Source organism: Cucurbita moschata, unplaced genomic scaffold (genome assembly GCF_002738365.1).
Source record: "Cucurbita moschata cultivar Rifu unplaced genomic scaffold, Cmos_1.0 Cmo_Scf00022, whole genome shotgun sequence".
Lineage (NCBI taxonomy): Eukaryota > Viridiplantae > Streptophyta > Magnoliopsida > Cucurbitales > Cucurbitaceae > Cucurbita > Cucurbita moschata.
This window is the reverse complement of record NW_019268538.1, coordinates 2735017-2750612: the sequence shown is the minus strand read 5'-3', so window position 1 is coordinate 2750612 and position 15596 is coordinate 2735017. Positions and strand designations below refer to the sequence as shown.

The 15596-nt window shown below is 35.6% G+C and overlaps 2 protein-coding genes across 6 annotated transcripts; both read right to left on the bottom strand.

Annotated features, from left to right (window-relative positions):
- Nucleotides 1-3303: 3303 nt before the first annotated feature.
- Nucleotides 3304-10097, bottom strand: LOC111459404 (protein HIRA-like). Of its 5 annotated transcripts, none has more exons than XM_023102289.1 (11): nucleotides 9964-10097; nucleotides 9239-9811; nucleotides 7902-8177; nucleotides 7392-7643; nucleotides 6907-7304; nucleotides 5748-6789; nucleotides 5454-5664; nucleotides 5052-5292; nucleotides 4655-4777; nucleotides 4402-4519; nucleotides 3304-4148 (listed from the first exon to the last, which is right to left on the bottom strand). In XM_023102289.1, exons 2-11 carry the CDS (start codon nucleotides 9344-9346, stop codon nucleotides 3810-3812), a joined length of 3108 nt encoding a protein of 1035 aa, XP_022958057.1. In that variant the 5' UTR covers nucleotides 9347-9811; nucleotides 9964-10097; the 3' UTR covers nucleotides 3304-3809. The 5 variants fall into 5 exon arrangements, 4 of the variants coding, with proteins under 4 accessions (XP_022958057.1, XP_022958060.1, XP_022958058.1 ...); XM_023102292.1 differs by having other exon boundaries at nucleotides 7902-8113; nucleotides 9740-9811; XM_023102290.1 differs by having other exon boundaries at nucleotides 9239-9418.
- A 1219-nt stretch (nucleotides 10098-11316) lies between these two features.
- On the bottom strand, nucleotides 11317-13838 carry LOC111459828 (60S ribosomal protein L10a-like). Its single transcript, XM_023102906.1, has 6 exons — nucleotides 13727-13838; nucleotides 13473-13517; nucleotides 12754-12973; nucleotides 12164-12329; nucleotides 11715-11920; nucleotides 11317-11563 (listed from the first exon to the last, which is right to left on the bottom strand). The coding sequence occupies exons 2-6, from the start codon at nucleotides 13475-13477 to the stop codon at nucleotides 11510-11512; spliced, it is 651 nt and encodes a 216-aa protein (XP_022958674.1). The 5' UTR covers nucleotides 13478-13517; nucleotides 13727-13838; the 3' UTR covers nucleotides 11317-11509.
- Nucleotides 13839-15596: the final 1758 nt, after the last annotated feature.

The window sequence follows — 15596 nt, the reverse complement described above, 5'->3', positions numbered from 1 at the left end:
GAGAGGCAGAGAGGGACAGAGAGAGAGGCAGAGAGAGAGAGGGAGAGGGAGAGAGGCAGAGAGGGAGGCAGAGAGGGACAGAGAGAGAGAGAGGCCCAGAGAGATTATGAATATAAATGGACACACTAATTTAAACCTATTGCTTTGGTATATATAGAAGGTGTGATGATTTTAGTCACATGCTACCAATTTTTTTATATAATTAAAATATGTCAATATCAAAAAAAACATAAACGTCCCTATCAATCCAAAAATATAAACGTAGACAATTAGCTGTAGACTTAAGTTGTTACAAATGATATCAAAGTAAGTATGAAAACCTCTTTGACACGTTTTAAAATTATGAGACTAACGATAATACAAAACACGTCACACTAGACTTCGACTAAAAATTAAAAACTCCATTTGATAATTTAAAAAAAAAAAAAAAATGATTATTGAACTAAAAATAGTTGAACGCTCAGCAAACTAAATATAAAACCAAGCAACCAACCAAATTTCTTTTTTTTTTCCCTTTTAATACATTTTTTTTTTTTTTTGTAGATATGTAATTACATCCGTCCTCGTCTCATTTAATGCGTTTACTCCCTTATATATATATATATATATATAGTTACGTAAGTGATATGGTACGTAATGATACACGTATTGATCCATATACTTGTAATTTATTTGATTATAAATAAGATAACTTTCACACGATTTAGGTGTGGTGGATTAATCAAATATTCTCACGTTCGATCTAGCATAGCAGGTAGATGATAATAATAATAATAATAATAAATGCACGATAGGATGATAAATGGCCTGGTATTAACGAAAAACGATCTATATGTAGAATCATAATGCGGGAATGAACGTGCTTAAAATTGGAGTTCATACCGATACAGTGTAGTCCATTTTTACTCTATAAAAATCAAGATCAAATTAGGCACTCGTGTCCAAAAAAAAAAAAAGGGCTATGATTTAGAATGGAGGAGGTGATTTAAGGACAAACAAAATAGTCAAACATGTGAATAATTATGTGAATGTTGTAGAAGATTTGGTGGGTTTATCACCGCCACAAACCATAGTTTGCTAAACAAACACGTTATTGTTTACACGTATGTCCTATAACCACATTTCACCGAATAATTTGAGATGTATAATTATGTGTAACGTTTTATGCCCAAGATTCGGATCAGGATTCGAAATTTGGATTCAAAATTTGATGGCTCCGACATTCTCCTACCTCCTCTGTGACATGATCACACTTACGGTTCGTTCCTAACATTGTCCCCACAAACTAATGAGTCCTTTTAGGATGTTTTGTCTTCATTCACATGTGTTCTCGGAAAATTTTCAAGATGTCATCCAATATAGATTTGCTCGAAGTAAAACGAGCTTAATTGTGGAGTTCCTATGATTGAGCTACAAAAAATAAAGATAGATACACGTAACGTATTTGACGATTACTTCTTTAAAGAAAAAAATTTGTCAACAAAAAATTCCAAATAATATTTTAAAAAGAAGTCTTATATGGATAAAATATTAGATTAAAGTCAATTGTGAATATAGTTGGATATTGGTGAAAGAAAATAATAAAATAATACTTTGATAATATTGGAAGATAAAGATTTGTAATTTATTTTCCTTTTTTAAATTTATGGTTTGCAATTAACGGCCCAGATCCATCGCTAGCAGATATGGTCATCTTTGGATTTTTTTCTTTTGGGTTTCCGGCTTTAAAACGCGTTTATTCAGGGAGGTTTTCACACCCTTATAAAGGGTATTTTTGTTCTCCTCTCCCACCGGCGTGGAACATCACAGTAACAAAATTTGACAAATACGTGTTCTTTATGTTTCAAAAACCAAAAAAGAAATATATATTTCTATTAATTAAGTTTTGAAATGGTGAACACGTCTAGACTATTAACCTAAACTATAAAAATTAGAGTGGGTTAAATTCTTTTTTGGTTTAAGGTTGAGTTGAATTTTTGAAAATCGAAAGTTTAGTTCGGTTTTCAATTAACGTTTTTTTTTTTTTATCAAATAACTCGAAAATAGATTTACAATCCTACCCTATTTTTAAAAAAATTAATAATATTTAACGTTTATAACTAATATTATTGACGACTCGTAAATGTTTGATATTTGATTCTACGAGATTTTAGTTATTAATATAATATATACAGATAATAAGAAAAAAATTTAATTGTCGAGCTATATTATAGCTACAAGTTATATGTGTCGGTGTGACATAAGAAATTATTTTTATATTCATCAATGTAAACTTTTCTTGGGAGCAAACTGGTAAGTTGGGAGAAATAAACGAGTAAAGTAATTTAAAATGTATTTGGTTGACGCATTCCATCAAACTTTTTAGATTTGTTGCCTCTACTTACCTAATATAATATCGTATCATACCAAATTATATAAATAAAACTTTATTGGTAGTTTTGTTGTCTTTACTGTTCTTAGGTGGCCTAATATCGTAGCTTACCAAATTATAATATAACATTAAAATTAAAATTTAGGTAAAAGAAATGGGTATGGTTGAAGCTAGACTCCAAATGAAAAGGTTTGGGACAATAAGTTAAAAACTTTTTTCATATTAAATAATTTTTTAGACTTTTATTAATTCTATCATTTTTTTTTTCTTTCTTTTTTCTTTTTTTTTTCCATATTTTTTTATTAGTTTAATTATATCATTATTTTTCTTTTTTATTTTATTTTTCCATATTTTTTTAAGTTTTAATATTTATCATTAATTGTAATCTACAAATAACAAATGTAAATTAAATTAAAATCTAATTGCTTAAAGTTATTTAAAAGTGGCCTAATAAAAAGAAGAAAAAAAAGAAGATAATTTTACTATACAAATAAAAGTTTATAATTACAGGCATCTATTCATAATAGATTTATTAATGCATAAAAATCTAATTAGCTTAAATTATTTTAATAATTCGACTGAATAAAAACAAATTAATTATCAATAATTATCTAAAATTCACTAATAAAATGGTCGAAAATAATAATATAATATTTTCGTGCTGTACCAAACATAATCATTTTTATTTAAAAGTAACTCGTTCGACATCTCAAGCAAAACCTCTCACGAAAGGAGACCTAATTGACTTCAAAATTTCCAGCACCCCAACAAGGTCTGCCTATGTTAATAAACCTGCAATGTCCTCACATCCTCCAAATAGCTTTAAGAACATAATGGAAGCTGGAAAGTAAAAAGTAGACCACAAGCAGCAGGTTAATGCCATTGCAACTCGGCTAGAAGCTTCATTAGCTGATCAACGATGTCGAAGCCAGTTTCAGAAGCACGGTTCTTGATATATATCTAGAAGTTTTAATACGCATACGAACGTATGAGCCTCCGATATTTAACACAAATATGATACAAATGTTTGTAGCTAAATTTCGTCTCAGTTGCAGAGACCTTAGTAGGTCTCCTCGGGCTGTACTGATGTCTTTAGACTCGGGAATCTACGTCATACCGATATATGGTAATAAAAGCGGCTCTGAGTTATTTAGATTACAAATGTAGAGAAAAGAGAAGTTAAATGGAAAAGGGTTATCACTTCTAGCCACCACCCTAAGAATCAACTCTTGAATTAGACCTATTACTTCGACGGGTGATATTACGGAAAGAATGTCCAGGATGGAAATCTTTTCCTATGCATATATGTATAGGGGACTGGTAAGCACAATCGATCGAGAACAAACCTGAAGAACGCAACTTGGTGTGATACATATGCTGCTTAATCGATGTCAGTTGCGGGATCTAGTTATGAATGTGATGGGGTCAATAAGAAACGTCAGTTTTTCGCTTCCGAAGGAACTAGATCCTTTACCGACTCGCCCACATGAACCTGATCTAGAGGTGGAGAAAAACTTGTTGGAACCATTACCAATTTGGAGGAAGGCTTTGGATTAGTAACTGTGGGATCAGTTTCCATTTTCTCTGCTTGCTGTGGAGCAGATTGCTCATGACATGGTTCCCGAACGCTTGATGTTGACGGAAGGGAATCTTTTGGGTCGACATTTTCATACTCGGAGAGAAGATCCATGAATTCGTTGAGCAGTCGCTGGACTTTTCTATTTGATGCCATGGCCGGAAGGATATCTTCTCTTAGAAGTTTGTGCTTTCTCATGCCCTGCATAAATGTAAATCCGTGAGTATCATGAACTTCTTAGACACCAAATTCCTCATCAAGGCAGCCCCTAAGAACAGTAATTTGAGGATATGTACATTGTGCTACATAACTAGTTCCAAACGCAAAAGATATCGAGCCTCGACTTCGATGATTTAGATTTAAGCATAGAGAAGGTACTAAGTTAATCAGAAGAAAAAGGCATCATGTATGATTAAAAAGCCATTTTCAGGACAGATTAAGGATGTCTTCTTACAAGCACACAAGGATCCCAGGCAAGATTTTTTGTATCTGTCAATGCATCTCCAGCCATCCCAGTTGGCGGTCCTAGTAAGCTCTCGCAAACCTCACGTAGTCGAGATTCATCTGCTTCTCTGTAACCAATGAAACAAGAACACCAAACACGGACATGTGAACTGAAATGCTGACATTTGCCGTCAAAAGAGATAAACTATAAGAAAATGTGCAAAAGCAAAAAAAAAAAAAAAAATGTGTTAAATGTAAATCACCTTGCCAAAAAGCGTATGTATGATAGAAGCCATTGGCGATACTCATTAGGTGACTTTAATGCTAGCGAGGACGCCATCTGAGTCTCTAGGTGAGCACGTGTCTGCATCCCATCGTCAGTGACCCTAGGATGAAGAAACTAAACTCATAAACTCAACTTCAAGATTATGTAAATAAGATCAGGAAACTACTAACTAGAAACCTATCAGAATCAGAACAATAAGAAATTGAAAAACCCATCTTCCTTCCAAATCATTCATGCGACATTAGGAATCAAACATGTTGAGATCGACATCATGATCGTGAAAATGAATCATCTCTGTTCCGGAAAATGTGAAAACAAACCAGAAGCCAAGTTTTTAACGCTTCAGAACTATATGTTGAAAAGAAAGAACAGACCTACTCCAACCTGGCTTTCTAGCTAAGTATTTCCTGATATCAACCTGCAGTGCAGCAAGTTCTCCGCTCTGAATTGACCCCAAGTTCCAAGAGCTGGAAAAATTCGATGCAGGGAAACAGTCGTCTGCTACTCTCAGCCAGCACATAAGGCTAGTATCGAAGAGAAAAGCATGGCGAGAGGCCAAAAGAACTAGAGGAGAACCAGATTTTGACAGCTTGGCAGATATAACTTTAATTGTGCCTGAAAGAGTGGAAGGATAAACCCGACAATCAGAAGGCATATTTCTACTGGAAGCAATAGAAAACACGAGAAAAGAAAACTAAAAAGAAACTTTGACATTAGCTTGCTGCTAGGGTACAATAACATTCCTAGATCAAAAGATTTCAAACGTTGAATGTTACCAGAATCTTTTGTAGATGAGTCAGGGTTCAAAGGAATTAATGATGCCAGCGAGTCGTGAAGGAGACAACTGCGGTTAAACAGATCCCATACGTACAAGGAACCTTTCCCAGTCACCAGCAACAATTTCCAGGAATCATCACAGTCAATAAATGTAGCAGCAGATCCCATCATCATGGTAGGCATAGAACGTCTACCACACTTTGTATAAACCTACTCAAAAATAAAAACATGTAGCCAAATTTGAAGCTTATATAATGTCATAGTAATGTAAAAATCAAATAGCCAGTAACTACCTGTACGCATCCATCGTCACACCCTACTGCCCAGAAATTTGCATTTCCAGCCAAAACAGTGACTTTCCCTGAGACCCTATCAGACCACAGAGTTTTAGATCCCTTAGTACAAGAAATAACTGTTTCTTTCAACATTGATGTGTTTCCGGCCCCGATAATGTCATTAGTAGCATGCTCCCTTGGTCGAGCTTCCAAGCAAATTGGCTTGGTATGTTCCCCTTCTTTCTTATCAAGCACCCTAATTGACAGTACAGAACTACAGGTAGCCAATGAACTTGACGACGTCTTCAAATTCCCAGAAGAATCCACCATCATGTTTGCATCTCTACCTGAAGAGAGAGGAACCTTCTCGATGACTAAACTATCAGTGATTGTTGCTCGAGCAGTGACCCCTGGACGCTTCTTTAAATCAGTATGTTGGCTGGGCATTCCCCTCGCAGAGCTTTCCCTTAAACATTCAGGGGAAACGACACCATTATTCTCCATTTTTTGGTCAGATGACATAGAAGGGAAATCGAGTGCACTGCTACTCTGAATCCCACCAGACTTGTTCTCCTGCGGGACAGACACTCCAACTGCTTCTGGAATAATTCTCTTTCTTCCATCAGGCCTTCTATACTCTCTTTGCTTCACAGGACTAGAAACCTTCAGGGAAGCTGATGATACCTTATTTAAACCATCCCCACTAGCTCCCCCGCCCCCACCAGCTCCCCCGCTCTTCTTTGACTCATCAACTTGAGCCTCCAAAGTCTTTGACGCATCCCTCGCATCAATTGAAGATTTTGCATGCGTCAGATTTTGTTGAGGTTCCGAAACCACTTTCTTGCTCGGGACTTGCCTTAATGAAGCTGCTTCAAGCATTAGCTGAGCTGGAGTTTCAGCTAAATTCACTTGCCGACCTCTAACATCACCATAACGACTTCTTTTTATCTCATCAAGTTCTGAATCCGGCAACCTCTGTCCAATTTCTTTCACCTCAAAATGGAAAGTCGCAACCGACCCATCCAAGGAACATGCAAAGAGTGAATATCCATCAGGACTCCTGCTCCAATATGAAAATTTGAAAATTATGGGTAGTAACAAATGAAGGTGATAGGTGAAAAAACGTAAACAAGATGTAAAGCCATTAAATGGTGTAGGCATATTTTCAGAATCATACCAAGATAAATCAACAACACTTTGAGTAAAGAAATGTTTGGCAACAAAAAGAGGGCGAGGACTCGCTGTCGTCCATACAGTTATGGTGCGATCCTGACTCCCAATTGCAATCACATTATATGATGTGGATTCTTTGCCTCCAACCTTCGAAGCTCCATTTGTCCACCCAACAGGAACAGACTTCATCTCATTAGCATTAGTTAAATTCCTCCGAAACATAGAATGATTGAATTTCACAACAATAACAGGAGCATTGTGTCCTAGGAAATCAAATGTGGCAGACCATTCCCCCCTCTCCAAAACTGGTGCAGAATGCCTGGGCTTCTGAAAACCATGAGTGGTAGTGATGAAATGTCCACAAGGAGACCATCCTAAACGTCGGAAAAACGTAGACCCAAGCTGGAAAAGAAAAACCACAACATAAATATATTCTGAAATTATAACATTTTGAAAAAAAGAACCCAGAGATAAAATGAACAAACATACGGATTTTGTCCAGTGGCCATCAGTTCGGTGAACAAGGCTCCAGTCGCTTGTTCTCCATATAATAACTGTCTTATCATCCGATTGACTGGCTATGAAAGAGCCTATGGGATCCCAGGCAACTCCTTTGACAAGGCTAGAGTGGCCCCTCAAAACAGCTGTACAAATACCATTGCTCATATTCCATATGTGGACTGTGTTGTCTAAACTCCCACTCGCTAATAGCGAGTCATCTGGAGACCAGTTAAGATCCACCTACTTCATGCATTGAAATATAACTCCCAGGTTAGATGCCATCAATAAGTAACACGTTCATCACTCAGTATAATACTTAAATCTATGAATAAGCAAATTAGAAACCATTACAAACCTACAACAGCAAGCAGTTTGCTTTTTTGCAAAGAGACATAAGGTGCTTGACTCTTCCAATCTTATTTTTTTAAAAATATTGACTAATATAAATTCAATCAAATGCATTAAGTACCGCATAAAAATCAGAAGCTAAATCATTACCACATCAGCTGTGTGCCCCCTCAAAGTCATAGCAACTTTCCAGTTCTCGATATCTGGGGGCTCCCCACTACCAAATTCAGTGGTCCCTGAACCAGGTTTCTTTTCATGAACAAGAATTGTTTGATCATCAGACCCTGATGCCACATAACGACCATGCTTAGCCCATCTAACACAATTAACTGATCCAAAGTGATCACGAAGAGTAGCAAGAAGCCTCTGATTAGAATCATCGCCCTTTAAGTTCCTACCAACAGATTTCACATTCCATATCCGAACCTGCAGAAGTACAAGATGTAGTAAAAGTGATATTTTTCCTCGCATAATTGAGTACAATTAGGAAACGTTATGAATAGCAGAAAAATGGGGTTTTTCTTTTTCTTTTTCTTTTTCTTTTTTTCTTTTTTGTTAATTACACTACAAGACAGTAATCACATAACACGACCAACACCACAACAAAAATAATAAATCCTAACTTGCTAGCATGCTTCAATGCAATTGTACTCTTGTACATCATAACTCATGTATATACGGAAGCTCTCATAAGGACTTTTAAGAAGCACGCTCTAGCTATTCAACTCATAATCCTATGATAATAAAAAAGGAGTTAAAAACTAGTGTGGAGTGGGGCTTCCATCACCTAAAAGGTATCAAGTGCCCCTCATCTAGAACTGAGTATCAAACAAGATGGCCAAGGGCTCAGACCACAACTAGTCATATGAAGTAAACAAATTTGGATGTTAAAGAGGAGAGGAAAAGATTTGGATTCAAACGGCCAACGTCTTATGGAAACTCTCATAAGGACATTTCAGAAGCACTCTCTGACTATTCAGCTCATAATCCTATGACCAATCAGAATTACCTCCTCAGATCCATAATCGCCTCATTGGAGTTCAAAATTAGTGTCGAGAGGGGCTTCCAACACATAAAGGTATCAAGTGCCCCTCATCTAGAACCGAGATTTAGATTTAGATTCAAAAGGCCAACCTCTGTTTTAAAGTACCAATGGGAGCATAAAGATATGAACTTTCCTATACAAATTCATTCCTTTGTCCTAAAAACACGAAATAAGCAATAACCATTAACATGTAATGTGGTTTTTTCTGACAAAAGTAAGACTACAAAAGAAAAAGGAAACAAAATTCAAGAATTTCATACGATTTTATACAATCTATAGACTATTCTTATCAACTATAAACTAAAGGGAAAGAGAGAGTGTGCCACTACATCTGCGTTCAATTGGTAAACAATATACATTTTTCTCAGCACCCATTTAAACACCATATTAGCCCCATTCTTGTAGTCCCCCAATTGGAATAAAAAATGACAAGAAAAAGTACCTTGTGGTCACCTCCTCCAGTAGCGAATCTCAGACCACCAGGTTGGACATCAATCGAGAAAATTTGCATGCCCTCATGCCTAACCCAACTAGGTTTTTCTGCAATCATTTCTAGGGCCGAACCCAACAACAACCCCTCCCTCCTCAGGCTGTTTCTTCCCAATTCATCGTTTTCCAACACCTTAACCCAATACTAATCAATAAGAAATTGCGTAAAAACAGAGCCATAACAGAACCCAAATTTCAAAAGAAAAAGGGTACACAAAATTCTAGTCTCGCAACGCGGTACTGTTAAGAACATACCGAATGCCGAAACAGAAACAAACAAAAAAAACAAAAAGAGAAAAACATCCAAACGCTTTCAGCTAAGAACAAAATTCCAGGCTAGAACCCTAGAATGCGGACCAGAAGAGCCCTGGTCCTAAACCCTAAAGTAAAAATCAGCCAAAACCCTAGGTCGAATAAACCCAGCAAATTGAGAGATAGAAAATGGGCAACCAATCGAAGAGATAAGAACTCGTTCCCACAGTCGGAGCTCCAAAACACCAGCGGCGTACGAAAATTAGAGTCGTAGCTGAGAAGTGCAAAAGGTGGAACAAAACAAGCAAATCAGATGTTGAAAAAAGAGAAGAAAGCTTTGAAATTGCAGAGACATTGGGTCATATTCGAATCAAAAGATGAAATGAAAAATTGAAAATCAATGAAACAGAAGGAATTAGGTTTTACGTTCTTCCGCTGCAAAATCTTTCCCTCGCATTCTTTCTTCCTACACTCGCCGCTTTTGCGCTAACCAAACGAACGCAGCGCGCCCTCACCCATATTCTGAATCGGTTCTTTATGGGAGAATCAGAATGTAGGTTTTGCTTTCTTTCTTTCTTTCTTTTTTTTTTCTTTTTTTTTTTTTTTTTTTTTTTTTTTTTTTTTTTTTTTTGTAAATTGCATAATAATACCCAAGAATTTAGATCCCAATTAGAGGAAGATAAAACTTTACTTAATTAGGGTAAGGTTATTTTGTTCACAACAATAATCTATTATTCATCATTCACCCACCTAAAAAATAAATTTCATTTACAAATACTTATTATTATTATAAAATAATGTTTAATTATGAGTTGTGTTATTAAACTTTCTTTATTTAATATATTTTTAAACAAATCTCTCAACATCTCAAAAATATTGAATAATTTTGTAACTCAAAATCAAAATTTTATAAGATATTAAATTGGAAATTCAAATAATAAATTAAATTCATAATTTTAAGTTGAAACAACCTAGTATTCAAATATATAAAATTCAGAAACCATTCAAAACATTTTAAAAGTTTAAAACTTTTCATTAGATATTAATGATATAGCATTTTTGCTTAGTATTCTCTTATTTATTACTGTGTCTACCATTTAGGCAGGATACACTCGTTATTACTAAGAAGCTGGAAGAAATGGAAGGGACTAAACAAGAGTAAGAGGGATTCACCCAAGAAGATACTTCTCCTTCCCTTTCTTCGAAAGAAAATGAGGATCTTGACAAAATCGATAAAACAGAAAAGATCTGAGTGAATGGAAAGGAAAAAACAAAGGATGAATTCCACTTTAAATGAACTCCCTGTGAAAAAATAAAAAGACTAGTTTACAGATAGAAATAGTATTAGATTTAGATACTGACGAAAAAGATATCTTCAAGTTTGAAAAACCTCTAGCAACTATTCTTTTCAACTATAAAAGATGAAATCATCTACTTCAATATATAAAAAATGTAAACACTTAGTGATAGACGTAGAACTTACAAAAGATCAATGGTTCAAATTATTCAATTTGTTGATACAATCATAAACAATGGTGCCAAACAGATGGATGAATGAATCTTAAACGTCATATCTTCGGAAGCACAAGCCAATTCAGCTTTAAAATATCAGCATTTTAAAAGCAATTAGGTTTTAATTATTTAAAGAAGGTTAAGGCATCATCTAAAGTTCAAAATCGAAAATTTTCGTAATTTTAATTTAAAATAAGCTGTTTGAATTATTAATTGAATATATTATAAATTGAAAAAAAAAATCTACAAAACATAAGAGAACAAAAGGAAAGAAGAAAACATTACTCCCATCACGAGTGTTAAAGATTGTGCAGCTAATGGTTTTGTTGTGCTAAACAAAAAATAAATAAAAGAAAAATAAACAGGAAAACTTTTACCAATCATAATATAGAACTTCACCTCAACCTGGTTGGTTCTTAAACGAAAGAGCAAACAGTACTATCTAAAATTTGAAAAGTTCTCAGAAGACTCGATATGCCTTTCCCATAGTACTCTTCAGGTACAAGCACCTCACCTGATGAACAAGAAGAAACATCCAATCTCCATAAGTCGACACAAGGACAAGGATTGATTATGTGTTAGTATGTTCTTTAATCAAAATACGAAGGTGTGATTATAATCAAAGAACTAAAATGACATGGGGGGAAAGTATGCCAGTGACTTACGTTTTGCCAATTCTTTTTCAACAAGGAAACAAGGAAATTGACACTCATTTGAACGTTCTGAAAAACTTGCTTCTCCTCCATGGCGACGTTACCGACGGCAACACCCATGCAAAGAACCTTTTTTAGCTGAAACTTAACCATTGCCTTTGTCTCGTTGACTTTAGACTCGAGGGATTCTTGGTGAGTAACCAGGGTAGGGAACTTACCTGTAACGACAATGTACATGTCGATGTTAGTAAGAACTACGAAAATATGACTTACTTATGTGAGCTGTGCAAAACAAAACAGCATTTTCAAAAGAAAAGATAGGAATTCAATTTACAAGCATGCAGTCTATCGAGAGCCTTTCAGATGCCACTAGCTTGCATCACCACGACGATAAAACTAACAAGAACTTACTAACGATCAAAAGGGTAAATTCCGGATGTCTAGTAGTTCAGAACACTTGCCTGCCTTGTTGAGCCCAGGGCCCAAAAGACGGGGAATTTGCTTGATAACAGCTTCAGATGCCAAAAAGGCATGATATTTCTTGGCAAGTTTCTTCACCAACTTCTTGTTCTTGTTTAGCTTCTTCAAACCTTCCACATCCATATAATCCATACCAATCTTCTCTGCCTAGAATAAGCATCCGCACATTTTAGTAAACGGATAGAGCTGACGTACAACAGTTTAGAAATTTCTATTTACTATGCATGAAATGCTAAAGTATATTGTTTTCCACAACAAGTACGAAGTCACTTATAATGCTCATACAGAATTCAGCATCATGCCTATAGAACACAAATGGAAACGACCATAAACTTATTATCCAGATCTAATTGCCGTTGAAAACTTCATAAATATTCTTAAACACGGTAGCTAGTAGGATTATGACATAAAATACACCAAGCCTCACACAAAATAGTACTATTAGAGTTGAGAAGCTAGCCAGATCAGATTACCCAAAAAATAAAGAGTCATCACTCCACACAGAAGAAAAAACAAGGACAACAGTAACTGGACAAGACAAGTGGAAAGGTTACGAGAATATAAAGCCTACCTCTTCAACGTGCAAAGCATCTCCAAGCATGCAAAGCTTCATCTTAGGGCGAGGGATATGGGGCAACTTCACTGATCCACTGAAACGCTTGTCCTTCTGAGGATCATAGTTCTTCAGTCCAATCTGAAGTTCAATAGTCTCAGTAAAGTTGCGCTTCTTTTCAGTGCTATCACCAAAGATAGATGAAATGGCTTCTCTCAACGCTTCACTCTGAAGTTTGCTGCAGATATAAACCAGCAAAACTACATTCAGTAAATTCAAAAAAACACGTAACGCAACTGATACAAACCAAAAGCCTCCAATAAACAAAATTTCAATTTATTATAAACGTATGAACAAGTATTGTAAACTCCAGAATTGGTAGAAACATGAACTCTTCAAAATATAGCTCAAGTAAATTCCTACTTCATACTTCCAAATTTTCCAGGAGAAAAGAATGCGAACTAAATTTATAGCCACAGCATATAAATTCCAACGATGCAACTTCATACTTCCAAATCTTCCAGGAGAAAAGAATGAGAACTAAATTTATAGCCACGGCATATAAATTCTTACGATGCAACTTCATACTTCCAAATCTTCCAGGAGAAAAGAACGCGAACTAAATTTATAGCCACGGCATATTTAACATAAACAGCCGCAGAAGCACTAATCAAAATCGTGTTCTAAACAAGATTCTGAACAGTATATAAACTATAAGGAAAAACAGTTCGACATACCTCATTTTCGGAACCCTTTCTTTTCAAGGAGCAGCTACAGACTCACTGAAAAGAAGAAAAAAGGAACAAACCTAATCAAAACACGAAGTAAACGAACAACCACACGAGTAAAAAATACAAGATAGAGATAAACAAGAACTGAATATCAAATTAAGGAAGAACAAACAAGACGAAAAAAAATGCCGCAGCGCAATAGAATTAAGTAGCAGTTTCAACAAAAATAAATCTCAGTTCGAAAGAGTGTAGATTCGTACCTGGTGAGAAGAAGCTAAGCTAGGGTTTTTCGACGGCAGCTGACAATAGATATATAATGGACGACCGAAGAGATGCGATCCAAAAAGAAGGCGCGGTGATAAACCTATGATAGGAGGACCGTAATTTTGCGAACACGATCATGGGCCGGGCTGTACGGCCATGTTCATATTGGGCCCAATATTGGCCAAACTTGTTGTCCAATGGGCCTTGAACATGGGCCTTGAGGGCTCGTTTTTCTACCATATGTATTTTATTTAGTTATTGTACTTTCAAAATTTTATAATAAGCAATTAAACTTAAATAGATTCTCATATAATACGTAATTAACACGTGGTATAAATAATTATCAAATAATAACGTTTGCTCACAAAATTTAGTAATATAGCTCAAAAACTATATAATTAAATGTAATTCTTTCGTATAATCCATAATTAACCTGTGCTCGGTTCAATTATGAACGGTAGATTTTTTAATCAGGTCAACCTGATTATTTAAAAATATGGTTCGTAACAAAACCCGAACAATAATTAAGAAATTTTTGTAACATATGTTAGTAATCCACAGTAGCTTGTAAATGTTTGATATTTGAATTTTATAAAATTTTATTAAAAAAAATTCAATTCAACCCGAGTACACTAATAAATTACAACCTTTAACGTAGGAAATAAATCACTGACAAGACGAAGCGAGCTAATAATTTTTTATGAACCGGGTTTGTTTGTCTATAAAGTAATTTCAATACATATTTCCATCTCAACACCTACTTTCTACCCTCAACGGTGACCGTGAACTGGATCGGGGGCTGCTCCGCCGCCCCTCCGCCACAAGTGACGCCCTCGCCGACGCGATTCTGTCAGCAGTCAAGATTCTATCGAAGGTCGAGTAGTCTATCCAGTCCTTTAGCAACTCTTCTTTCCCCCATTTCTCCGGCACCATCACTTTCCCGGCCACCTCCTCACAGTGCCTCTTCAGCCGCTCTCGAACCCCACTACAACTATTTAAGTTCTCACCACAAATTCTAGATCTCGGGACACCGTTGATTCAATTGTCTATTTTTTTTTTAATTTAGTCATGTCAATAGGATTTTTCAGAGTCGAACAAAGGAAGAGGAGGGTACATGCCTCGATGGAACACGGACGAACGAATGTTCGGGATGTCTTAGACTATTTGACTCATACGGTCGATTCTCGATAGGTGCTTGAGTGAGTAGTGAGGGTCGATGACGACTCGGGACTGGAGATGATGTTATGATACATGAACTATATTGTTGAGAATCTGAAGCACAAGATGAGATGCAATGTTATAGACGAGAGACTTTGACCTAGATGACAAGAACAATGATCACATAATTATCCAACCCAATTCAAATTATTATGAAAATAATCCCGAATAATTACGTCATATTAATTTTAATTTTTATTTTAATCTTATAATTATTATGCATTAAAAATTTCTAAAAAGCTATAACTTTTAACCTAATTTCCATGTCTAGAAAAATAATAATAATAAAATGAGCGGACCGTTACTAATTAAAAATAACCATATATATCGATAAAAATACAAAATTTGTTGATATTTTTATTAATTTAGTCTACATTTTAATGTGACCCAATAAGCGAACAACAAGTAACGAAGTTTACAAAGTGCAACATTGGTCACAGCAGGCTGAGGATGCTTTTACCAAAGGCCTCGGTCAGCTCCACCAGTCCTTGACGGAGACCATCATCAACCGACCAGTCATCCACGGTATAGACAACATCGTCTTAGCCATGGATAAGCTCTCAAATCTTTGAGGTTTTGTTCATCAGATAATTACGTTTATCATATCTTAAAATCACGTATTACAACGTTTTATGAAACACTTCCGCA